The 26,961-nt window shown below is 46.8% G+C and overlaps 1 protein-coding gene and 1 long non-coding RNA gene across 8 annotated transcripts in view; one reads left to right on the top strand and one right to left on the bottom strand.

Moving 5' to 3' along the window:
• Positions 1-1,746, top strand: part of LOC140421086 (uncharacterized) — a 45,833-nt gene extending 44,087 nt beyond the window's left edge. Inside the window, exon 3 of the long non-coding RNA XR_011946665.1 lies at positions 1,482-1,746. This is a non-coding gene — a long non-coding RNA (uncharacterized lncRNA). The remainder of the gene's footprint in view (positions 1-1,481) is intronic.
• The window catches only part of frmpd3 (FERM and PDZ domain containing 3), a 698,336-nt gene that overhangs the window by 37,582 nt on the left and 633,793 nt on the right, over positions 1-26,961 (bottom strand). For all 7 annotated transcript variants that reach the window (XM_072505444.1, XM_072505439.1, XM_072505443.1 and 4 more), the window contains 2 exons: positions 23,194-23,373; positions 7,480-7,615 (listed from right to left, as the gene is read on the bottom strand). In XM_072505444.1, the coding sequence (XP_072361545.1) occupies positions 7,480-7,615; positions 23,194-23,373 (316 nt within the window). The remainder of the gene's footprint in view (positions 1-7,479; positions 7,616-23,193; positions 23,374-26,961) is intronic.

The following is a 26,961-nucleotide window of genomic DNA, read 5'->3' as shown; positions in this document are numbered from 1 at the left end:
ACACCCCACAACCCCCAAAGTGAGTACACCCTGCTATGGGGTCTCTGGTGGTCCCTCCTCTTCAGTACCCCCCTCCCCAAGTCCCCTTACAGCACCCCCTGCCATCTAGGATCCCTACTCATCACTCCCCCAACCTCCTGTAGGCCCCTACTTACCTTCCCTGCACTCCCTACCCTTTAACCACCCCCCTCATTTCATGGGCATGGCCCCCCTCATCCCCTGACCCTTGGCAGTGCCACTCTAGCACTTGGGCACCCTTGTACTGCCAGCCTGACACCCAGGAAGTGCTCTTTCTGTCTTGGCAGTGTCATCCGGGCACCTTGGCAGTGTCAGGGTGGCAGTGCCAAGGTGCTATCTGGGCAGTGCCAAGGTGTCCACATTCCAGGGGAGGGCCAGGGGACCCCCTGCACTTACCCTGACCACCTAGGGGTCTCCAATGGCCTGGGAGATCCCCAGGGTGCCATTCCACCTGGTCCACATTTCTGATGACCAGCACTGAACGGCGCCCAGCTGCAGCCTCCTTGGGAAGAATCGAGGAAGGCTGGTGGATCACGCTCAAGTAGGTCGTAAGTAGGTTTAAGACCTACTTCCACGAGTGTAATTTGGTCCTGCCCATTTGGAGTGGGGTTCCGACTCTAACGTCCTGCAGGACTCCAGAGAATCTCGCTAGCTGCGGAACCTGTCAGGAGGCTCGCTGGAAGGCTTTCCCGAGATTCTCCAGCCGCGTTGGGCTCTCCCTTGAGCGCAACGCGGCCCGAAATCGTGCCCCTAGCTTCCAAATTGAAAGTTTTAGGCAGCGGATAGAAGATGTGTGGTCAAGATGCGTCTGTTGCAATCTGGGTACCCACTGGTCCCATGCAAATGAATTGCTCTCTCATTACCCTGCAAATGGTGGTGACGTCAGCGTGAGAGGGTATAATGCTGATGTAACCTTCTGCTTTAGATTCTATACATTTTGGGTCTTTGTCAATTGGGCACAATTGTGGTTTGTGCGGCATGTCATTTTTCTATTGGAGCACTGTTCTATTGAAGGCGACAGGCATATGATGTGCATTTCAGAGTAAAGAAGCAGCACAGTTCAGGATGATCACTGAACATTGCATACTTCATTAAAATCTATCGAAATATATATCAACATATGCTTACCAATATACATTTCTAAATAGTAATCTGACATATTTGACCATTAGCATAAAAATACTTGGACCAAATCTAAGCTATCCATTCCGATTAAAATTAATAGAATGTCAATTTTACAACATCTGAAAACCTGTGTGTGTAGTATACTAATGTAATGGAGGCTTCATGTTTCATTTGTGGCTCTTTCTTCCACATTGATGAGCCGTGCAATGTGTGTAACAAACTCACTTCATTTTGCATTGTATTAATTTATAATTCTGAACTGCTGCAATGAATATGGATGCAAGTGCTGAATTTATGTGAATAATCATCAATGGTACATATCCAATTATTTTCTGCAGGAATATAATAAGGAAAGAAGGACCTACAGAATGAAAGAAAAGAACCACAAGTGATTGAACATCTAAGAATATTGAAATGTTTAAATCTGGAAACAAAATGGATTTGAAAAACTGGCATTAACAGTAACGAAGATATTCAGGGCAGAAATTAGAAAATACATTTATTTACTTAACTAGTCAGAAAAAAATTGTAGGTAAAGTAAATTTAGGTAAAAGTCATTATACAGATCGTTGTAACTACATGTACTTCTCTAACACCATAGTTGTAATAATTATTATTTCAATTTCTTTCAGTTTCAGTCAATATTTTGTTCGTCTGTGTGTGTGATTGCCAAATATTTTAACAATTTTTCTTTAGTCTATACAATGTTTACAATTTTGTAGAAGTTCTGGTCATTATCTTAACAAATATCAATGGAAAGAATATGAAAAGAATGACTACTGTAATAGTAATATATATATATTAACTTATCATGATCTTCAATGTAATAGAATCAGAAAACAAATTACTGGCTATGATTCTTCAGGAGAACCCATCATTTGACTGGTCTTCCATGAATAGAAGTCTGGATTGGGAATCCTGGTCATTCACAGAACTGAATGTTCAGCTACCCTCCCCATATCTTCCCACCCCTACCCTTCCCACCTCATACCAAGGAATTTTCATGGGATCTTTTACTCAAGAACTTAGAGTTGTATGGAAGAATGTGAATGGATTCAAATCAATGTAGTAACCAGATTGACTGGAAAGCCATATGGTTCTATGAACTGTGCTAAATCCAAATGCAATGGAATATAGAAGATAGGAACTAGGAGCAGGGGTAAATCGTTTGGCCCTTTAAGCTTGTGCCACCATTGAATAAGATCATGACTGATCTCGTTGTGGTCTCAACTCCACTTCTCTTACTGTCCCCCCATAACCCTAAACGCCCTTATCTATCAAAACTCTGCCAACACTTTGACTTGAATAAATTCAATGACCCAACATCCTTTCCACAGCATTCCACAGACTAGCTACCCTCTGAGTGAGAAAACATTTCCTCATCTCAGTCTTAAAAGGAGATCTCTGTTTCTTAAACCATGTCCTCTAGTTCTCGTCTCTCCACAATTGGAAATGTCTTTCCCAGTTCTACCCTACCAAGTCCCCATATGATTTGATATGTTTTCCATAGAATCGCTACAGTGCAGAAGGAGGCCATTCGGCCCATCATGTCTGCACTGATTCTCCGAAAGAGCACTCTACCTAAGACCACTCCTCCGCCCTGTCCCTGTAACCCCGTGCATTCACCATGGCCAATCCACCAAACCTGCACATCTTTGGACTGTGGAAGGAAACCAAAGCACCTGGAGGGATCCAATGCAGCCAAAGGGAGAATGTGCAAACTCCTCACAGACAGTCACCAAGGCTGGAAATTAACCCAGGTCCCTGGTGCTGTGAGGCAGTACTGTTAACCACTGTGTCTCCATTTAATAAAATCACCTCTGTTCTTCTAAACACCAATGGGTATAGGCCCAACCTGTGCAAACTTTGTTCATAGGATAAGCCCTTCATCTCAGTAATGAATCAAATGAACCTTCCCTCTACTGCTTCTAACACAATTGTATAATTTTTTCAAATAAGGAGACCAAAATTGTACACAGTTTTTCAGATGTGGTCTCATCAATGTCTTGGAAGGCACGGTAGCACAGTGGTTAGCACTGTTGCTTCACAGCGCCAGGGTCCCATGTTCGATTCCCGCTTGGGTCACTGTCTGTGCAGAGTCTGCACATTCTCCCCGTGTCTGCGTGGGTTTCCTCCCACAAGTCCAGGAAGACATGCTGTTAGGTAATTTGGACATTCTGAATTCTCCCTCTGTGTACCCGAAGAGGCGCCGGAATGTGGCGACTGGGGACTTTTCACAGTAACTGCATTGTAGTGTTAACGTAAGCCTACTTTGTGACAATAAAGATTATTATTATTCTACAGCGGCAGTAAAACTTCCCTACTTTGATATTCCATTCTCCTTGGGTGACTACATTGCTGGCACTGGATTACAATTTGTTGCTGACAGGCAGTTCATTAATGCCAGGGATGAGATTTCAGTCATGCTTGTTGTCAAATGCCATAGGCATACCATGACATATTTATAACTTACAGTTGCTACACAATTCCATGAACTTGAAAGGTTGACCACAATGTGCAGTAAAGAATCAAAATGTCAGATTGTTTTTGTCCTTTTGTAATTGTAAAGTCTTCAAAATTCAACTTGTATGGAATATTTTTCCAGAAGCTGCTCTGAAATAACATACTTCTTAAAGATCTTTTTCTCGGTGCTAAAACCTTCATTTTTGATTCCTTTCCATTTATTTCAAACTGACATTTTGCGATTAACTTTGAGAATACTGATTTGTACACAATTGACAACATTGTCAACTTATTGACTGAAACATAGTGATATTAATGCCAGGAAATCATTAACAACTGTGCTCTATTACAGTAAGCCACAAAAAACAATTGGATGAAAAATCTATTTTAGAATGCAAATTAAGTACTCTTTATTCACTGTGATTTGCCTCACAGGCTCACTCATGCATAGATAACTCCCTCCCAAATATTTACACTTCTTACCTGCAATTTGCAAATTTACTTTGTTTCCACTGACTGAACATAAGTGAACGAATTGAATCATTGAAAACACATTAAAATAAAATTGCCTGCCATTTGTTCTGACTATGACTAAAATTTATATCGGATGCTGCCTCCGTAAATCACTGGCAGAAGAACATAATTATAATGTAACATGTTTATTATAGGTAGCTTCCATTTTAAATAAATGCATTGAAATTTGTATTGGAAAAATTGACAGGAAATGTGCACAGATGTACATTTTTAGATGTATTATAGATAAATAATTATTACAATTTTGAATTTTACCCTTTCAATATTTCTGATATAAACCCAGATAAGTGACTGGCCAAGACTTAGTGAAGAAATGGATCTGAACTGAGCTGTCATTCTTTGGTCTGAAGTAAACCTTGAAACCTTAAAATAGAATTTAAGAGTTCGAATCTAAAGAACATCATTATCCCTTTGTAAGGAAAACGTTTTATGAATCTTTTTGTGTTGTGCCACTCATGCTGTGGTGGAATCATTATATTTATAATAGTCGCATGATTTAGTATTTCTCTTCCTTCTGGGTGAGTGAAAGATTTCCTATCAAGCTGGGACTTTCTGGATCTAACTTGCAGCTGATGGTTCCCATATATATATGTGCATGGTAGCACAGTGGTTAGCACTGTTGCTTCACAGAGCCAGGGGTCTGGGTTCGATCCCTGGCTTGGGTCACTGTCTGTAAGGAGTCGGCACGTTCTCCTTGTGTCTGCATGCGTTTCCTCCCGGTGCTCTGATTTCCACCCACAAGTCCCAAAAGACGTGCTTGCTAGATGAATTGGACATTCTGAATTCTCCCTCTGTGTACAAGAACAGGCACAGGAGTGTGGGGACTAGGGGATTTTCACTGCAGTGTTAATACGAGCCTACTTGTGACACTAATAAAGATTATTATTATTTCTCTTCTCCTTCTAGGTGGTAGACATTGTGTGTTTAGCAGATGCTGTCAAAAGCGTTTTGGTGATTGCTGCAGAACATACTGAGTGGATGAATGGGTGAGGGCAGGTGGGTGGGGTAGGTAGGTGGGTGAGGTAGGTAGATGGTTAGAGTGTGTAGATGGTGAATTAGGTAGGGTAGTAGGAGAGGAGGTAGGTGAGTTAGGTAACTGAGTAGGTGAGTGAGTGTGTAGTTGGTCGGAGTAGTGGCTAATTGCTTTGGGTCAGGGGCTTAGTTGGATCAGGTCGGGTTGGTTTGGAAGGGTGATCAGGTGGTCAAGAGGGTGCTTGGGTGGGTTAGCCAGGTTTTGTTGGAGGGGTAGTCTGGTGGCTGGGGGTAGTTGGGTGGTTGGGGGTAGTTGGGTTGGGCCAGGTGGTAGCTGGATGTGGGATAGTCGGGCGATTGGGGGTTAGTAGAGTGGCCGTTCGGTAGTCACGACAGATCGGGAGCTAATTGGGTTGGGGGATAGTCAGGTCAGGTCAGGGGGGTAGTCGGGGGTCTGGGGTGATTGCGGGGGGCGTCAGTTGTGGAGTTCGCTAGATGTTGGATTAGGTTTTAATCCATTTCCTGAATAAGTACCCAGGTAAATGCCACGGAATTGTCTGAATTCACATTCGCGCAGTCAGGGGGAACAGGGGGTTCATCCATCAGAAGTTTTAACTCCCCAGGCAATTCTCACATTGGTCCGCGCATCAGGATTTCTGCAGAATCCCAACATTCAACTTCAGTTTTACATCCTCCGGAGGCTGGAGGCTTTGGTCCATTATTTTAAAGTTTGTAATAAAGTGTACGCAATAACATGATTCAATCTTGCAATAACTTTGTTTCACTACAGGTTGCATCAACTCACTAATGATTTTTCACTTTCATCAAAAATTAAGGAACAATGAAAAACAAGAAGCTTGCCAGAATTAAATGCCCACCCAGCCCATGTAGTCCAGAACCTTACAAACAGCGAAATCCTCGGTTCAATTGCAGGTCTGTGCTGTGATAGGCGCCCTCATCAGAATTTTTTGTCATCACTACATTTGGCTAGAGAGGAAAAAGTCAGTCAAGGGTTTCCAGCATGGCCATTATTCTGCAGTCCCAGCTGGACCTGGCTCAGCTGTGAAGCACCCAACCGTGAAGTAGCCTGACAACACTCACTATCTGATTCAGTTAAAGAATGGCCACTTGCACCAGTGGGTAACTGGAATCTCACCAAAGTGTGAATGCAGAATCCATTCTGGAGAGGAGGGGAGAAAGCAAAGAAAGCAGCAAAATGCCAAGATCTTAGCAGAATCTTTACAAACTCCCTGTTCGAAACACTCAACCAGACACCAAAGACTAGTTAAATATAAATGCTCATAAAGCAGTGATTACAAGTTAGCGATCATTGATAGGAAATACAGTGTACGTTTTGGTGTATGAGTGGGGTGCTGGGTGGGGGTGGGGGAAGAGTGAATTTGGTGGGTGGTGGTGGTGATCTTAGAACAGCCTATTAGCCAGGCATCATGCAAACTGTAATCTTTGCATATAATGCAGTCACACAGCATTCTTACATTTTCTCACACTACACTTATTCTATTGATGCTGGCAAAAAAGAATGAAAGTCTTGTATTTATATCATGCTTTTCACTTGTCAAGACATCCCAAAATACTTAACAGCCAATGAAGTACTTTTTGAATTGTAGTCATTGTCGTTATGTATGTTACCCAGCAACCAATTGTACACAGCAAGGTCCCAAAACAGCAATGTAAAAATAGTCAGCTAATGGTGTTTTAGTGATTTTAGTTGAAAGATAAACAATGAACAGGATGCTCTTCTTCAAATAAGTGCGTTGGGATCTTCTACGTCCATCCGCAAGAGTAAATGAGGCTGGTTTATTATCTCAACTGAAAAATGTCACCTACAACAATGCAGCACTGCTTCAGTGCTGACTAACTTTATCTTAGATTTTGTGCTCAGGTCTCCAGTTTGAGACTTGAACCCCCAACTAATGGACTCAGAGGTAAGCATCCTACCAACTGAGGAACGGTTGATAATTTACCACAGCACGAATTATTATCTTCTGAAGAGGAGAGGATACAACACAAGAACTGGGCAAAATATCAAGATCTTAGCAGAACGTTTCTACAACTGCGGCATACAAGTGTCAATGCAAAATGGCACCTAGTGAGGTTTTTAAGCAACAAATAATCACAACAACATTATAATGACAAAGCCTCGGAAATTAAATCAAATAAGCTAATGAGGTGGACACCTCAGGCAGCGTGATTACTTTTGCATCTAAGTGGGCAGAGCTTGGATCAGTTTATTTTATTTATTGAAATCACTTCCATAAACCATGCTCATTGTAACCCTTTTCAGTAGATATGACTGAATGCAGCAAAGGAATATCAGTATTGAAACTGTTAATGCACCAACCATACCTGCCTTATTCACTTGTGGTTGAACATTGGCGCTACAGAATATCATCTTCTTTGCATCAACAAATAACCGGTAATAACCTGCTATCAAACAAGCGAAGTTCACAGCTTCTGTTGATTCCATCAGCAACACGATAGGCTGAAAAAGAAAGTGTCACAGTTAATGTTGCAAGTTGGCAGGCATATTATACTGATGGACTTTGTAAGGGTGGCCCTGTTGTCAGCACAATATCAGAAAATATTTTAGGCTCCCGTTGAGTGTTCCATGGACAATTGCACTGCCCTGTGTGGTACTGAGCTGTACTAATCACTTAAATCTGGGATAGAAAAACTCAGGTGCTGCAATAGAAGTTCTACAATTCACCATTGTCATAATATGCACCCATGCACATCATGAGGTAAAAGCAGGCAGTGACAGACACCCAGGTGAGCCAATCAACATACAGAACAGAACAATCACCAGACCGATCACCAGAGGGGGGCTTCCAACTATAAAACACAAGAGGCATCAGCACTCTACCTCTTTCCACTGGTGACAACTGTAGTGACAGTCAGGGTGTACAATCATTCAACACCTTCTACACGTGGATCAGAGCTAGCCTGGTCTAGATAGTTAATGTTAGTTTACTTAGAGTAATAGCGAGTCAACCCACAGGCAGCTGTGTGCTTCGTTACTGAAGTTCAATAAATCTTATTGAACCAACGCCTATGTTTGGTGCATGCTTGATCATTTAACTGCATCGTGTTGCAGTCCGTGTTGAATAACACAACAACCATCTTGTTAATAAGTAAATATGTTAGCCCTTTTTACTATCATTGAGAGCTATCCAGTAATAACATCTGTGTGTGTGTGTGGGGGGGTGGGGGGGGGGGATCAGGATTATGTTTCCTTTATGATGGGCAAAGCTTGCCATCCCACATTTAAAGAGCTTGCCAAAAGCTTTTGACAAATAGTCATCGAAACATTAGCTCTGTTCTCTCTCCACAGATGCTGTCAGACCTGCTCAGATTGTCCAGCATTTTCAGTTTTTGTTGTTGCAGTGAATTTGCATTCAATTTGAGGTGACAATTTGCCAGTCCAGAAGAGACAAGGCTCTACCACAAATACAACTTGGCATTAGCCCTTTATGGGTGAGATCATAATAAAATCATTTCCTTCGATATTATGTTGTTTGGAGGTCCCAACACAATACTGACCTGAACGCAAGCTGGGGGTGTAAATGTGTTGAATTCTCAAAGCACTGGCAATGAGGAATTATAACGAAGATTAGTTTCAGCAAAATGATATACTTGGCTATGAACCGGCATCAATTAAATTCTGATCCCAACAAAAAGCTGAAAGTATATTTGTTACACCATAGAAACAAGCCATTCAGCCCAACATGTCCACATTGGCATATACACTCGAGCAAGTAAATAGTCCGAATCACAGTTAGCAGTCCTGTTTCCATGTCCCTTCTCTCCCTTTCCTTACATTCAACTATCCGATCTTGAACAATGCTATTTTAACTCCAGCTGGCTTACAGTCGAGGAGCGTCAGAAAGTCTGAGGAAATTCAGGGCTAAACATTCTGCATCAACCACTCACCCCAGAGGGGAATTCCACAGCCTCACATCTCTGCTATTTTGAGAGAGACATTACCCATTTATTTTAATTCACTAAGTGCTCAAACAATGGAACTCAAGGAGCTTATTTTACTGTTTCATTAATCTGAGAATTGTACAGTTCGTTCAGCACTGGAGAGCAACAAGTCTGCATCTGTGACATGTTAACGTCCCAATCACCGTTTTTACATTGGAATCATTGTATGGATGTTTGAAAGAGCTGAAATTTCAGCAGAATAGTGGCAGCAGTGGTCGATCCAAGACATTTCCATTTATAATGATGTTTGTGTAAGCCTGACATTACACAGAAGCTCTGAAGAAGTGCCTTGCTCGCAGCTGCTCCACTATTAGCTCAGCAGTACATCAAAAGCCAACATTCAGTACAATCCAATTTTCCCCTCTGTTATATTGTAAGGGGTTTTGCTTTTACTCGTAGTAAACATAAAAGATAAACCAATTGGCACTGTAGGTTGCTTAACCACTTATCATTTATTTACAGAGGTGTTTCTTGTTCACAGACTAAGATGGAAGAGAAGGAAAATCTCCCAAGTGCCTGATAATGTCACCATGTAATCATGCACAAGCAGTGGGAGAGAGGCCACATCGGGAGTGAGGCCACAGGCAGAATACTACCACCCTCAGGCAGAGCAAAAAAGGTGACACAAGTGTGAAGGGAGGTGGTCAAGGCAGGACTGAGGGTATTGTATCTAAATGCGCGCAGTATATGGAACAAGGTAAATTAGCCAGTTGCGCACATTGAAATTGGCCGTTACGAAGTTGTGGGCATCACAGAGACGTGGCTGCAAGGGGATCAGGGCTGGGATCTAATATCCAAGGATATGTGTCCTATCGAAAGGACAGGCAGATGGGCAAAGGGGGTGGGTTTGCATTGTTCGTAAGGAATTAAGTTAATTCAATAGCAAGGAGCAATTTAGGATCAGAAGGCATAGAATCGCTGTGGGTAGATTTGAGGAATCGCAAAGGTAAAAGACCCTAAAGGGAGTTATGTACAGGCCCCCTAGCACTAGTCAGGAAGAAAATAAATCAGGGGAATCAGGAGATAGAAAGGACATGTAAAAAAAGGCAATAATACAATAATCATAGGGACTTCAATATGCAGGTGGACTGGGAAAATCAGGTTGGTACTGGATCCCAAGAAAAGGAATTTGTGGAATATCTAAGAGATGTGTTTTTGGAGCAGCTTGGATCAGAGCCTACTAGGGAACAGGCAATTCTGAGATTTGGTGATGTGTAATGAGGCAGACTTGATTAGGGAACTTAAGGTGAAGGAACCCTTAGGGAGCAGTGACCATAATATGATAGAATTTACCCTGCAGTTTGAGAGGGAGAAGCTGGAATCGGATGTAATGGTATTACAATTAAATAAGGGTAACTACAAATACATGAGGGAGAAGCTGGCCAGTGTTGATTGGAAAAGGAACCCAGCAGGGAAGACAATGGAACAGCAATGGCAGTCGTTTTTGGGGGTTAGTCGGGAGGCACAACAGAAATTCATCCCAAGGAGGAGGAAACATGCTAAGGGAAGGACAAGGCATCCATGGCTGACAAGGGAAGTCGAGGACAGCATAAATGCAAAAGAAAAAGCGTAAAAGGTGGCGAGGATTAGTGGGAAGCCAGAGGATTGGGAAGCCTTTAAAAGTGAGCAGAGGACAGCTAAAAAATAAGTAAGGGGGAGAAGATGAAATATGAGTGCCATCTAGCTAGTAATATAAAAGAAGATAGGAAGAGTTTTTTCAATATATAAAAGGCAAAAATAGACATTGGACCACTGGAAAATGTGACTGGAGAAGTAATAATAGGAAACAAAGAAATGGCAGAAGAACTGAATAGTTACTTTGCATCATTCTTCACGGTGGAAGATACCAGTGGCATGCCAGCGCTCCAGAAGAATCAGGAGAATTTCTGTAGCCAGAGGGTGGTGAATCTGTGGAACTCTTTGCCGCAGAAAGCTGTGGAAGCCAAATCACTGAATGTCTTTAAGACAGAGATAGATAGGTTCTTCATTAAGAAGGGATCAGAGGCTATGGGGAGAAGACAGGAGAATGGGGATGAGAAAAATATCAGCCATGATTGAATGGTGGAGCAGACTCGATGGGCCGAGTGGCCTAATTCTGCTCCTATATCTTATGGTCTTGTGGTGAGGCTTAAGCTTTAAACTTGGGGATTTTAAGCCAAGTGAGGATGAATTGGTGAGTCTATTCATTTTCTATAAGTTTAGTTATCCAGTTAAAAGGTTAATAAGGGTAAATAAGGAGCTGTTCCAAATACCTGAGTGGCAGTTTTCTGTCAATCTCCTGAAGCCTGATTAGCAGGCCAGTGTTGTTGGTTACATCATTTGAAGCTTAACTGGTGTATGAGTCATCTCAGATAGTCTCAGCTCTATTTAAGTAAAGAGCTTCAAGGCGAACTCAAGGTGAGCTTTGCGCATGAGCAGTGGGAAAGAGGCCACATCTGGAGTGAGGCCACAGGCAGAGAGCGGTTTATGTTTTAATCTTAGGAATTTTAAGCTGAGCGGTGATTCGCTGAAGAATGGGAAGATGTACTCTTTGCTTTTTCTGCTTGCTTTGTACCTTTCAAATCTTCAGAGAGTGGGCTTGCCTTGCTGCAGTTGAGGATACAAGGGAGAGAGCTGATTGGTAAGTCATGGACAAGGTCGGTAAGTCTTTACAACTTTCATCAATTATAGTTTGAAAATAAGTTTTGTGGTTTATAATGTGTAAGGGCTCTAATTGGTAGTAACAAGGATAAGCAAAGAAGGGCCATAGAAAATTGGAGTTAATCTAACTAGTCAGCAGGGAGCAGAGTTGGTGCAAACTTGGGGAGGAAGAGCTTCTGAACTGTAAGTATTTAATAACTCACCGTTTGGGTATTGGGGACTGGGGGAAAAAAATGGAAAAGTACCGTCTCAGTAAAGATCTGGGGCGTCATTCTCCGACCCCCCGCCGGGTCGGAGAATGGCCGTTGGCCGCCGTGAATCCCGCCTCCGCCCCCGCCGAAGTCTCCGGTACCGGAGATTGGGCGGGGGCGGGAATCGGGCCGCGCCGGTTGGCGGGACCACCCGCTCAATTCTCCGGCCCGGATGGGCCGAAGTCCCGCCCAGAAATTGCCTGTCCCGCAGGCGTAAATCAAAGCTGGTATTTACCGGCGGGACCAGGCGGCGTGGGCGGGCTCCGGGGTCCTGGGGGGGCGCGGGGCGATCTGACCCCGGAGGGTGCCCCCACGGTGGCCTGGCCCGCGATCGGGGCCCACCGATCCGTGGGCGGGCCTGTGCCGTGGGGGCACTCTTTCCCTTCCGCCTCCGCCACGGCCTCCACCATGGCGGAGGCGGAAGAGACTCTCCCCACTGCGCATGCGCGGGAAACTGTCGGCGGCCGCTGACGCTCCCGCGCATGCGCCGCATTTCTGCGCCAGCTGGCGGGGCACCAAACGCCATTTCCGCCAGCTGGCGGGGCAACAAACGCCATTTCCGCCAGCTGGCGGGGCGGAAATCCCTCCGGCGCCGGCCTAGCCCCTCAATGTTGGGGCTCGGCCCCTAAAGATGCGGAGCATTCCGCACCTTTGGGCCGGCGCGATGCCCGTCTGATTGGCGCCGTTTTTGGCGCCAGTCGGCGGACATCGCGCCGTTGGGGGAGAATTTCGCCCCTGACCTGATTGGCTGGTTGGGAATCTGTTCTAAATTTGAAAACTAGAGTAATTAACTAAGTAGAGGAGTAACTTGGAGATTAGTGCATTTACCATTTAATATTTATCAGAGAAATATAGCACAAGGTACCATATAGTTAATTTTAACTTAAATTTAATAAGTATTTAATTAAATTAAATTAATTACTGCTCAATTTAATGACTATTTATTTTGACTTAATTAATTAGTTCCGGATGACTACATCTGCATGAAGTGTACCCAATGGCAGCTTCACACAGACTCTGTGGTTCAGTTGGAGCAGCAGTAGGATGCATCTAAGAGCATGCAGATGGTGGAAAGTGTTATAGAAAGGATTTCTAGAGACGTGATCACACCAAAGGTGCAGGCCGACAGATGGGTGACCGCGGGAAAGGGCAGGTAGTCAGTGCAGGAATCCCCGTGGCTGTCCCCCTCTCTAAGTAGTAAACCTTTTTGGATACTGTTGTGGGGGAGAGGTGGACTATCGGGGGAAAACAACAGCAGCGGCCAGAGCAGTGGCACCACGGCTGGCTCTTGTTCAGCAGGGAGGGTCAAAGTGCAGAAGAGCACTATAGTCATAGGGGACTCCATAGTCATGGGCACAGATCGGCATTTCTGTGGTCGTGAAAAATACTCCAGGATGGTCTGTTACCCCCCTTATGCCAGGGTCCGCGATGTCACTGAACGGCTGCAGGGCTTCCTGAAGGGGAGGGTGATAAGGCAGAAATCATGGTACATGTTGGTATCAATGACCTAGGTAGAAAGAGGGTTGAGGTCTTGCATCAAGATTTCAGGGAGTGAGACTTCCGGGTGCGGCGATGACCAGCTGAGTCGCACGTTTCGGCAGCTCCCGGTGAAACGGACTTTTGGGCTCTTGATAGGAGCCCCAACGGCAATTTTGACGGCTAAAAACACTGTGCGGTAAACCAGAAGGGAATCCCCCCTGGATACGGATGAAAAAAGGGGGAGAAAGTGGCCGGATTGCAGTGGATCCTTTAGAACAGCGGCAAGGAAGGCAAGCAAAAACCAAGATGGCGTCGGAAGGTGGCAGTTTAACATGGGGCCCTGAACAACAAGAGTTCTTGAAATGCTGTGTGGAAGAGCTCAAAAAGGAAATGAAGAAAGAGCTGTTGGCCCCGATACTACAGGCGATCGAAGGGCTAAAGGAGGAACAAAAGACCCAGGAGCGGGAGCTTCGGGTCGTGAAGGCAAAGGCAGCCGAGAATGAGGACGACATACAGGGCCTGGTGGTGAAGACGGAGACGCATGAGGCACATCAGAAACGATGTGTGGAAAGGTTGGAGGCACTGGAGAACAACGCAAGGAGGAACAACCTGAGGATTCTTGGTCTTCCTGAAGGTGCGGAGGGAGCGGACGTCAGGGCATATGTGAGCACGATGCTGCACTCGTTAATGGGAGTGGAGGCCCCGGCGGGTCCGTTGGAGGTGGAGGGAGCATACCGAGTGATGGCGCGAGGACCGAGAGCAGGAGAAATTCCCAGAGCCATAGTGGTGAGATTCCTCCGTTTTAAGGATAGAGAAATGGTCCTTAGATGGGCAAAGAAAACTCGGAGCAGTAAATGGGAGAACGCGGTGATCCGCGTTTATCAAGACTGGAGTGCGGAGGTGGCGAGAAGGAGGGCGAGCTTTAATCGGGCCAAGGCGGTGCTTCATAAAAAGAAGATAAAATTTGGAATGCTGCAACCGGCAAGACTGTGGGTCACATATCGAGGGAGGCACCACTACTTTGAGACGGCGGATGAAGCGTGGACTTTTATTGTGGAAGAAAAACTGGAATGAGCGGGTTATTAAAAAGAACGTTTGAACAAAGTGGTGGGGCGAATGTGGGGGGGGGCGAAGAGGGGGGTTAAAAAGGGGGGAAAGAGGAGTTTTATGTACTAATCCTGCGATGTGGTAACTTTTCTCTCTTCCACAGGTGGTGATGGGGGGAGGAGGGGAGGTGGAGGAGATGGGGCGTTGGCCATTGGGGGCGGGGCCAAGGGAGAAGCGTGGGATAATCATGGCGGGAATAGAGAAGCAGGAAGGAGGGGGCATCGCACGATGCGAGCCGAGGTCACGGGGGGAAGCCGAGGTCGGCCAGAGTTTGCTGACTTCTGGGAGCAACATGGGGGGAGTAATTACGCTAGCGGGGGATCTAGCGGGGGGGGGAATTACTGGGTTGCTGCTGCTGGGGAGAGGGGGGAGCTGGTATGGGAGGGGATGGGCGGGGGGGGGGCACCGCCTGGGGGAGATACAGCTGCGTGGGAACCGGGTGAGGAGCTGGAAAAAGGGGATGGCTAATCGACAAGGGGGGGGGGTAGGAAGCCCCCCAACCCGGCTGATCACGTGGAACGTGAGAGGGCTGAACGGGCCGATAAAGAGGGCACGGGTACTCGCACACCTTAAGAAACTTAAGGCAGATGTGGTTATGTTACAGGAAACGCACCTGAAACTGATAGACCAGGTTAGGCTACGCAAAGGATGGGTGGGGCAGGTGTTCCATTCGGGGCTAGATGCGAAAAACAGGGGGGTGGCTATATTAGTGGGGAAGCGGGTAATGTTCGAGGCAAAGACTATAGTGGCGGATAACGGGGGCAGATACGTGATGGTGAGTGGCAAACTACAGGGGGAGACGGTGGTTTTGGTAAACGTATATGCCCCGAACTGGGATGATGCCAATTTTATGAGGCGGATGCTAGGACGCATTCCGGACCTAGAGATGGGAAAGCTGATAATGGGGGGAGATTTTAATACGGTGTTGGAACCAGGGCTGGATAGGTCGAAGTCCAGGACTGGAAGGAGGCCGGCAGCAGCCAAGGTACTTAAAGATTTTATGGAGCAGATGGGAGGTGTAGACCCGTGGAGATTTAGCAGACCTAGGAGTAAGGAGTTCTCGTTTTTCTCCTATGTCCATAAAGTCTACTCGCGAATAGACTTTTTTGTGCTGGGAAGGGCGTTGATCCCGAAGGTGAGGGGAACGGAGTATATGGCTATAGCCATTTCGGATCACGCTCCACACTGGGTAGACTTGGAGATAGGGGAGGAAACAGGAGGGCGCCCACCCTGGGTAATGGACATGGGACTAATGGCAGATGAGGGGGTGTGTCTAAGGGTGAGGGGGTGCATTGAAAAGTACTTGGAACTCAATGATAATGGGGAGGTCCAGGTGGGAGTGGTCTGGGAGGCGTTGAAGGCGGTGGTTAGAGGGGAGCTGATATCAATAAGGGCACATAAAGGGAAGCAGGAGAGTAAGGAACGGGAGCGGTTGCTGCAAGAACTTTTGAGGGTGGACAGACAATATGCGGAAGCACCGGAGGAGGGACTGTACAGGGAAAGGCAAAGGCTACATGTAGAATTTGACTTGCTGACTACGGGCACTGCAGAGGCACAATGGAGGAAGGCACAGGGTGTACGAATATGGGGAGAAGGCGAGCAGGTTGCTGGCACACCAATTGAGGAAAAGGGGAGCAGCGAGGGAAATAGGGGGAGTGAGGGATGAGGAAGGAGAGATGGAACGGGGAGTGGAGAGAGTGAATGGAGTGTTCAAGACATTTTATAAAAAATTATATGAAGCTCAACCCCCGGATGGGAGGGAGAGAATGATGGGCTTCTTGGATCGGCTGGAATTTCCCAAGGTGGAAGAGCAGGAAAGGGTGGGACTGGGAGCACAGATCGAGGTAGAAGAAGTGGTGAAAGGAATTAGGAGCATGCAGGCGGGAAAGGCCCCGGGACCGGATGGATTCCCAGTCGAATTCTATAGAAAATGTGTGGACTTGCTCGTCCCGGTATTGACGAGGACCTTTAATGAGGCAAAGGAAAGGGGACAACTGCCCTCGACTATGTCTGAAGCAACGATATCGCTTCTCTTAAAGAAGGAAAAGGACCCTCTACAATGCGGGTCCTATAGACCTATTTCCCTCCTAAATGTAGATGCCAAGATCCTGGCCAAGGTAATGGCAATGAGAATAGAGGAATGTGTCCCGGGGGTGGTCCACGAGGACCAAACTGGGTTTGTGAAGGGGAGGCAGCTGAACACGAATATACGGAGGCTGTTAGAGGTAATGATGATGGCCCCACCAGAGGGGGAAACGGAGATAGTAGTGGCGATGGATGCCGAGAAAGCATTTGATAGAGTGGAGTGGGATTATTTGTGGGAGGTGTTGAGGAGATTTGGTTTTGGAGAGGGGTATGTTAGATGGGTGCAGCTGTTGTATAGGGCCCCGATGGCGAGCGTGGTCACGAATGGACGGGGATCTGCATATTTTCGGCTCCATAGAGGGACAAGGCAGGGATGCCCTCTGTCCCCATTATTGTTTGCACTGGCGATTGAGCCCCTGGCGATAGCGTTGAGGGGTTCCAAGAAGTGGAGGGGAGTACTTAGAGGAGGAGAAGAACACCGAGTATCTTTGTATGCGGACGATTTGCTACTATACGTGGCAGACCCGGCGGAGGGGATGCCAGAAATAATGCGGATACTTGGGGAGTTTGGGGATTTTTCAGGGTATAAATTGAACATGGGGAAAAGTGAGTTGTTTGTGGTGCATCCAGGGGAGCAGAGTAGAGAAATAGAGGACCTACCGTTGAGGAAGGTAACAAGGGACTTTCGTTACCTGGGGATCCAGATAGCCAAGAATTGGGGCACATTGCATAGGTTAAATTTAACGCGGTTGGTGGAACAAATGGAGGAGGATTTCAAGAGATGGGATATGGTATCCCTGTCACTGGCAGGGAGGGTGCAGGCGGTTAAGATGGTGGTCCTCCCGAGATTCCTCTTTGTGTTTCAGTGCCTCCCGGTCGTGATCACGAAGGCTTTTTTAAAAAGGATTGAAAAGAGCATCATGGGTTTTGTGTGGGCCGGGAAGACCCCGAGAGTGAGGAAGGGATTCTTACAGCGTAGCAGGGATAGGGGGGGGCTGGCACTACCGAGCCTAAGTGAGTATTATTGGGCCGCTAATATTTCAATGGTGAGTAAGTGGATGGGAGAGGAGGAGGGAGCGGCGTGGAAGAGATTAGAGAGGGCGTCCAGTAGGGGGACTAGCCTACAGGCTATGGTGACAGCCCCATTGCCGTTCTCACCGAGGAACTACACCACAAGCCCGGTGGTGGTGGCTACACTGAAGATTTGGGGACAGTGGAGACGGCATAGGGGAAAGACTGGAGCCTTGGGGGGGTCCCCGATAAGAAACAACCATAGGTTTGCCCCGGGGGGAATGGATGGGGGATATGGAATGTGGCAAAGAGCAGGAATAACGCAACTGAAAGATCTGTTTGTGGATGGGAAGTTCGCGATTCTGGGAACCAGAAGGACTCTCAGGGTTGTTAATATATACTGTATAATATGTATAGGTCGTTGCTACAGATAATTATATATTGGACTGTTAAATTATATTTTTGGAGAGTGTTACTTGTGATAAGGCAGTTGCCAATTAGGGTTAGTTTTCATTTTTGTTATTTATTATTTATTCATTTTGTTTTTGTTTTTTTTGTTTATGAAATAGGTCATTGTTATTTGTGTTGTTATAATATTGTGTAAAGGATGCACAATGTACTGTGTTGGTTGACCAAAAATTTTCAATAAAATATTTATTAAAAAAAAGATTTCAGGGAGTTAGACAATAGACTAAAGGGCAGGACCTCGCGGATTGCAATCTCTGGATTATTCCCAGCGCCATGTGCTAGTGAGTACAGAAATAGGAGAATAGCACAGATGAATGTGTGGCTTAGAGTTAGTGCAGGAGGAAGGGTTTTTTCGATTCCTGGACCAACGGGACCATTTTTGGGTAAGGTGGGACCTGTACAAGCGGGACAGTCTACATCTAAACCAGAACGGGACTAACATCCTTGCTGGTGGGTTTGCTAGTGCTGTTGGGAAGAGTTTAAACTAGAAAAGCAGTCAGGTCAGAGGGAATACAGTGGTATTCAAGGGAGTAAGACAAGGCTCTCAGTTGCGATATATTCTGCATTCTTGGCGCATATAAAATCGCAGTCATCTTTTGGTTCCTTGTGGAGCCCATTCTTATCAATTAATTACATGACCAAAGAGGCTTATTGATGATAGGAAAAATTCACATTTCACTCTCTTGATGCAAAGATTGTCTTTCAAGATGCTCCAATGTTTCTTCTAAATTCTTGAGGTGCTCCTGTTCAGTCCTGCCGCTAATTAAAATGTCCAAATAGCATTGAACACTGGTGAGGGCCCCCATGGACTTTTGGAATAGGGCCGGTGCAGACATTATTTCGAGTGATAGGTGCTTGTATCTGAACAGTCCTTTGCATGTTGCAATAGTTAGAAGTTGAGACTCAGCTGCTACCTTCAACTGGAGGTGTGCTTGGGACAAATGTATCTTACTGGACTGGTGACCAACCAACAATCCAACAAATAGGTCCTCTATTAACGATAAGGGAAACTGGTCGACACACATCACTGGGTTGATCATCATTTTAAAGTCACCACAGATTCTTACTGAACCATCTGGTTTGACAACTGGAATAATTTGGGGTGCCCAATCGCTCATCGTCACACTCTCGATCACTCCATTTGGATCAATCTGCAAGTCCACTTCAACTTTTGGTTTGATAGCATATGGCACAGCCGCTATCAGGATTTATCTTATGCCTCGACTCTGGTCATCTCCCCTAAAAAGTTTTCAAATATCTTGGGCGAAATTCTCCGGAAACGGCGGGATGTCCGCCGACTGGCGCCCAAAACGGCGCCAATCAGACGGGCATCGCGCCGCCCCAAAAGTGCGGAATGCTCCGCATCTTTGGGGACCGAGCCCCAACATTGAGGGGCTAGGCCGACGCCGGAGGAATTTCCGCCCCGCCAGCTGGCGGAAACGGCCTTTGTTGCCCCACCAGCTGGCGCGGAAATGACATCTCCGGGCGGCACATGCGCGTGAGCGTCAGCGGCCGCTGACAGTTTCCCACGCATGCGCAGTGGAGGGAGTCTCTTCCACCTCCGCCATGGTGGAGACCGTGGCGGAGGCGGAAGGGAAAGAGTGCCCCCATGGCACAGGCCCGCCCGCGGACCGGTGGGCCCCGATCGCGGGCCAGGCCACCGTGGGGGCACCCAACGAGGCCAGATCGCCCCGCGCCCCTCCCAGTACCCCAGAGCCCACCCACGCCGCCTTGTCCCGCCAGTAAGGTAGGTGATTTAATTTACCCTGGCGGGACAGGCAATTTATCGGCGGGACTTCGGCCCATCCGGGCCGGAGAATCGAGCGGGGGGGCCCGCCAATCGGCGCGGCGCGATTCCCGCCCCCGCCGAATCTCCGGTGCCGGCGACTTTGGCAACCGACGGGGGCGGGATTCACGCCTTGACCGCGTCTCCCTCGCCCTCCAGTCCCCCAGCCGGGGGACCTCCGTCCCGACCACCTCTTCTGTGTCCCATTCCCTTTCGGCCAGTGCAGCAGCAACCCTTTCCCCCCCCCTTCCACCCCCTTCCCCCCTCCCCCCCCCTTCCCCCTCCCCACTCCCCCCTTCCCCCCCTCCCCTCCCCCCGCTAGACCCCTGTCTAGCTTTTTTGCTCCCCCCATATCACTCCCGTAAGTCAGCTGACATCTGCTGACCCCGGCTTCCCCTGCCGTCCCTTTGACCCCCCCGTGTGGGAATCTCCCAATCAATCATTCGTTCCCCTTCTCGCCTTTCTTCCCGCGTGCGGGGAAAAAAACCCCGCGCTTTCCAAAGCCAGCCCCGCCCCCTCTGGCGCAGCTCCTGTCCGGCCTAGTCTCTCTCCCCCAGCCCATATAACATTTCCTGCGCGTGATTGACTCCCTATATACAACAACCATCATACTTCAATCCTTAAACACCCCCCACCCTCACAAACCTTCAGTTAGAGTCCAACTTTTCAGCTTGTATAAAGGTCCATGCCTCTTCAGGCGTTTCGAAGTCGTAGTGTTGGTCCTTGTATGTAACCCACTGTCGCGCTGGCTGCAGCATTCCAAATTTCACTCCTTTCCGATGCAGCACCGCTTTGGCCCGGTTGAAACCCGCTCTCCGCTTGGCAACCTCCGTGCTCCAGTCCGGGTATATTAGGATCTCTGCATTGTCCCACTTGCTGCTCCGCTCCTTCTTGGCCCATTTCAGGACCCTCTCTCTGTCCGTAAACCGGTGAAATCTCACCACCATCGCCCTTGGCGGCTCAGTTGCCTTGGGCTTCCTCGCCAGCACCCGGTGTGCCCCGTCCAGCTCCAGCGCCCTCGAAGGGGCCTCCACGCCCATCATTGCCCCAATCATCGTGCATGCGTATGCCGCGGCATCGGCCCCCTCCACTTCTTCTGGTAGACCCAGGATCCTCAGATTATTTCTTCTCGACCTGTTCTCCAGGTCTTCGAGTCTTCCCGCCCACTTCTTGTGTAGCGCCTCGTGCCGCTCCACTCTCACCGCCAGGCCCAAGAGCTCGTCCTCATTCTCACTCACTCTTTTCTGGACCTCCTGGATCTTCACCTCGTGGGCCTTCTGGGTTATCCCTAGTCCTTCAATTACCGCCAACATAGGCGCCAGCATCTCCTTACGCAGCTCCTCGAAGCAGCGCTTGATGAATTCCTGCATCTCCTCTTTGTCCCCGGCCGCCGCCATTTTGTTTTTTTCCCCTCGCTTCTCCCGCTGCTCCAGTGCAGCTTTTTTGGCCGTTGCACTTCGGGTCCGGTCCATAAAAGTCGGTAGGGGACCTCTCTCTCCTCTTCCCCACGGGTTGTCTGTAAAATAAATTCCGTTGGGGCGCCTCTAGCGAGTCCGAAAGTCCGTAATCGCGGGAGCTGCCGAATCGTGCGGCTTAGCTCCGCATAGCCGCAACCGGAAGCTCTCCAGTGCTTCATTAAACGCCCCAACAGATGTGGTGCCTGGTCCGCCGCAAATTCCTTATAAAATTCCGCCGGGTACTCATCTGGCCCAGGGGCCTTCCCCGACTCCATACCCCCGATACTATCCAGCACCTCTCTCAGCCCCAGGGGCTCCTCCAATGCCTGCCTCTTTGCTTCCTCCACCTGGAGAAATTCCAGCTCATCCAGAAACCACCCCATGTCCCCCTCCTCTCCTCCTGAGTCTGCCTCATAAAGTCCCTGGTAATACTCTCTAAATGCCTCATTTATCTTCCCTGGCTCTGACACCAAATCCCCAGCCCCAGTCCGGATCTTCAATATTTCCCTGGACGCAGCCTGCCTCCGCAGCTAGTGCGCCAGCATGCGGCTTGCCTTCTGCTCATACTTGTATTGCACCCCTCTTGCCCTACGCAGTTGCCCTACCGCCCTCCCCGTTCTCAGCCTGTCAAATTGCCCCTGCAACTTTTTCCTCCTCGCCAATCCCTCCACGGTGGGCACCCTCGAATATTCCCTGTGCACCTCCACTATCTCGCTCACTAGACGGTTATGTTCCGCCCTCCTTTCCTTATTCGCACGAACCATAAATGAGATAATTTCTCCCCGGACCACTGCCTTCAGCGCTTCCCAAAAAATGCCCGCCGATACCTCCCCATTCTGATTGAACTCCACATAATCCCTAATCGCCAGCCGCACCTTATCACAAAAACCTCCATCCGCCAACAACCCCGAGTCAAACCTCCACCCCGGCCTCTGCTCTCGTCCCGTACTGAACCGAATATCCAGCCAGTGGGGTGCATGGTCTAAGATAACTATCCCCGCATAATCTGCCCCCTCCACCCCAACCAAAAGCTCTCGACTCACTACAAAGTAATCAATCCTCGAATACACCTTATAGATGTGTGAAAAGAAGGAATACTCCCTTCCCCCTGGGCTCTGAAAGCGCCATGGATCCACCATAGCCATCCTCTTCATAAACCCCCCCCCCCCACCCACCAGCTCCCTTGCCATTCGTACCCCACCTCTGCCTCCAGAGCCACCAAATGTGGTCCGAGATCACTCCTTCAATCTCCCGAATCTGTGACCCCTGCACCTCCAAACACTTCTCCATCCCCTCCAAAGCACTCTTTAGGGGTGCCACAGCTTCTGCAATGGCCTTTGCATGATCCTCATGCATTTCCTTCCTCTGTTTATGGAATTCCTCCTTGACAAAAGTCATCAGTTCCTGAATCTGGGGCCTTACAGCTTGCCCCTCCCCCGCCTGCATGCTGGAAGAGACTGTCTTGTGAAGCAAGACTTTCCAGCCAAACCTCTCACTGTTTCCCGCCGGGTCCGGTGATCAGAAGACGTACCATTCCAGGGGTAAACTAATCCTCTAACATTCACCTACGCCTTTTCATCAAAATTCCACCCGGATCTGGGTAAAAAGAGCCCTTTTCTGTGACTTTGAACAGGAGCAGCCCTGTATGTGACCAATCACCATGGTCACAAACGGAAGTCAGCTCTACAAGTACATACAATGTCAGCTCCGCAGTGTTGGCCCCATTATTTAGAAACAAAATTACATTCTGGTTGTGATGTTAAGGATAAAAATGTTATATGTAATCTCATACCTTGGCTTCTGATATGGTTAGCTCGACCCGAGCTACGTTCTCCTTCTCCCTGAACAACTGGATCCGGCTCACACGGCCAAATTCTGCCAGAATGGTTGTGAGATTTGTTTTTAGGTCTATAACATGACTGATGCCATGCTGTGGCCCAACTAGCAGAGTCATTTCTGACTGCTTTGCATCCTGAAAGGCAGCAAATGATACATTTTCATCTGGATGAATCAATACACCGCACAGTTCACGTTACATTTTAATGTAAAAAGCTTGCAGTGAAACAATCTCATGAGAACACTTTATAGTTTTAATGTTTGATGACATTAGCTTTGTAAATTCTATTGGCAATAACAGCACATCAATGCATAAAAGATTTGTATGAATTTCATTGTTTGCAATGTTAATGTAGTCAATAGCTAATTTATTTTAAATGGTTTAATGCTACTGTTGAACGAGCACACTGGAATATCAAATGAAAACATTAAGGGGGTCATTTTCAATTTGGGCAGAGATGTGAAACTGATGGTTGTTGATCGACTGCCTCCCCCATCCAATTTCACTTTCCATTGCCTTCAGTGGCAGTTCCACAATGTCCAGCTTTCTCCCCGGGATCCAAAATGATAATGACCCTACACTTGTCCAATAATAGAAAAAAGTCGTTTCTTGGTATTTCAAAAATAGTTTTGTGCAAGAATTGTGTGAAGAAACCACAGAAACATTAAAAACCAAAGATAGGAATTTATTTGGAGCTGTCTCACTTGGTTTTTGTAACTTTGTTGGCAGTGCAGCAGATATTCTGTTTAAACATAGAAAGACGTTTCAGTTATGGTACTCCATTTTCTAACTTCAGGGTGTCAGAAAACACTTCCCAGCCAAGAAGTACTTTCAAAATGTAGTCACTGCTGTCGGAAATGTGATCACACAAAATGGTTTTTTTGTCACATTTGCAGAAAAGATGGAGAGGTGAACCTGGATCATCTGTGAGGAAATTTCTAGGCCAAAGCCTTGGGATAGGGACCCTTTTTAAAGAGGGTTTTCACCACTTGCAAAGAGGGAGAGGGTGAAACCATTGGGAATCCAGTGCATTCCCATTGCATCTTCGGAGGAAGAGTTGCAAATTAGACTGGAAACTGATATTTGAATTTATCTGGTGCAGGCTCTTACTGCATTGGAGCCTGTATCCTTGTAACCACTGTAAACAAGCTGGCATGACTGGGGGTGTAGCTACCCAAACTATTAGCTTCAATGGTCCTGCCTTGGGATCTGTCAAGTGGTGCATTTGCAACCAGAATGCTGAGTATAAGCAGTTTTATTGGTCAATGAAATGACAGTTGTAAGTTCTACCTGTGGCATCGGGTTTGGGTCATGGCTTAGAGCCCTGATGATGTGAAACATATTAATTTAACTTTTCAGCCTTCTTATTAAGGCAGAAAATTTGCAGCAGCTTTCCTCCAGAACACTTTTTCACCATAATTTGCAGCCTTTAGGTCCAGATGGGTAGCTGAAATACACCTCTCATGACACTGATACATGCTTGTTTTATTTCAATTAAGTGGCCTCTCCCTGACCCTATCAACTTGGGTGTTCAACCTAAACAGGGCTAATCATGGAGGAGATCCTAATACTGGGAAGTCAGGCTCTAGATGTTTAATAATAATAATCTTTATTAGTGTCACAAGTAGGCTTACATTAACACTACAATGAAGTTACTGTGAAAATCCCCTAGTCGTCACATTACAGTGCCTGTTCGGGTACACTGAGGGAGAATTCAGAACGTCGAATTCACCTAACAAGCACGTCTTTCGGGACTTGTGGGAGGAAACTGGAGCATCGGAGGAAATCCACGCAGACATGGGGAGAACGTGCAGACTCCGCACAGACAGTGACCCAAGCCGGGAATCGAACCCGGGTCCCTGACGCTGTGAAGCAACAGTACTACTGTGCACCTAGAGTAACACCATCAGGACTCCATTCAGAAATGAATTACAAAGAATTCGCACCATCACTAAACTTCTTTTCACATGATAATTATGGGCAAGGAAGGTAATTCAGCTTATCTCAGCTCCTCCATCCAGAAAGACCCTTAAGTTCTGCCATTGAGAGATCCAATTATTCTTGGACAATTTCAATGTTTTGCCTCAACTACACAGTCTGGATCCATTCCAGCTGTTTATCACTTTCTTGTGTGAAAAAATCCTAAATCTTCCTTGATAAGTCTGAACCTTTATTCCATTGCATTACACTCCAGTTTCTACAGTCTCTCATCAAAACTCCAATCTTTGACGTTAAAGATTTGCGCCAAAACTTTCCAATGCACTGTCTCAAATGCTTGAAATGCTTACCCTATGTCGTGGTGACCACAACTGAGTCGGAATGAACTACTGACTTGCTGGTATGTATTTCAGCATCCGATTTGCTTTGTTGAAAGTTCATCTGAATTTGGTGTACATGTTGTGTTTTGAGGTTAGCCACATTAAGTCTTTTTCAAGTTTATCATTAGAAACTTCAACACCATTTAGAGAATGTATGGTCTATTTTCTATGTGCAATACAGCTTGTCATATCAAATATCAGCTATTATTATGCTCACCCGGATATATTTTGCAAAGAACTTTATAACTTCAGAGTAATGTGTTCTAATTCCACTCCCCCATCTAGTTTGGTAGCAGCTGCAGATTTGACCAATTTGCATTGAGTTTTTGAACCTAAGTCATTGATGTAAATCAGAAACAGCACAATTCCTTGGGGCCATCATAATTCAAGTTCTTGTCCAAGCCAACATAACTCTCTAACAAGCAGCCAGTGATCCTGTCCTTCAGCTAATTTCTTCTCCAGTCCCAAGATTTAACCACATTTTTGAGCTCAACTAAGGGTTTATTTTGTCCTGAGTGAATGCCATGGCGTTAAACGTCGTAAGAAAACTCATGGCATTGAGTTTGGAACATCTAACTGCATCGCTCTATTTTGTGACACATTCTGCCCACTGTATAAATATACATTGTGACATCTTGCTGGTACACATTGCTGCACTAATACACATTTTAGAAGAGCATGATATATTAGCTTAATATGTATATTTGTTTATCACCTGAAATTGAAAACGATGTAACGATACTATGAGTGAATATTTAATAACTTTTCTGTAGTGTCGCTTTGGTGTCATGGTATTTATTTATTTATAAATTTAGAGTAGCCAATTCATTTATTTTTTCCAATTAAGTGGCAATTTAGCGTGGCCAATTCACCTACCCTGCACATCTTTGGGTTGTGGGGGCGAAACCCACGCAAACATGCGGAGAATGTGTAAACTCCACACGGACAGTGACCCAGAGCCGGGATCGAATCTGGGACCTCGGCGCCATGAGGCAGCAGGGCTAACCACTGCGCCACCGTGCTGCCCGTGTCATGGTATTTATGATCAATTATTAAATATTGAGAAGTTGGAGTTGTCCGATTTTCAGCTATTGGTTGTACACTTATGTGACACAAGAACATATGAAACTGGTGCAAGAGTAGATCAGGTGCTCCCTAGAATCCACCATTCAATACAATCATGAATGATCTTCTGCTTCAACTCCACTTTCCTCTCTGCTCCCCATTTCCCCAGATTCCTTGAGAGATCAGGGGGTGGATTCTCCGTTCAGCGATGCTGGAAACGTGATCGGGCAGAGAATAAGTAGGAAGCCAAAAATCAAGGTCTGCATCGGGTGCCCAACGCTGGCGTGGGCATGCAAAACCTACAGCATGCGTTGACATATCAGTAACAGCCTGACCCTGT

Source organism: Scyliorhinus torazame, chromosome 5 (genome assembly GCF_047496885.1).
Source record: "Scyliorhinus torazame isolate Kashiwa2021f chromosome 5, sScyTor2.1, whole genome shotgun sequence".
In the NCBI taxonomy this organism is placed as follows: domain Eukaryota; kingdom Metazoa; phylum Chordata; class Chondrichthyes; order Carcharhiniformes; family Scyliorhinidae; genus Scyliorhinus; species Scyliorhinus torazame.
This window is presented reverse-complemented; position numbering and strand designations above follow the sequence as displayed.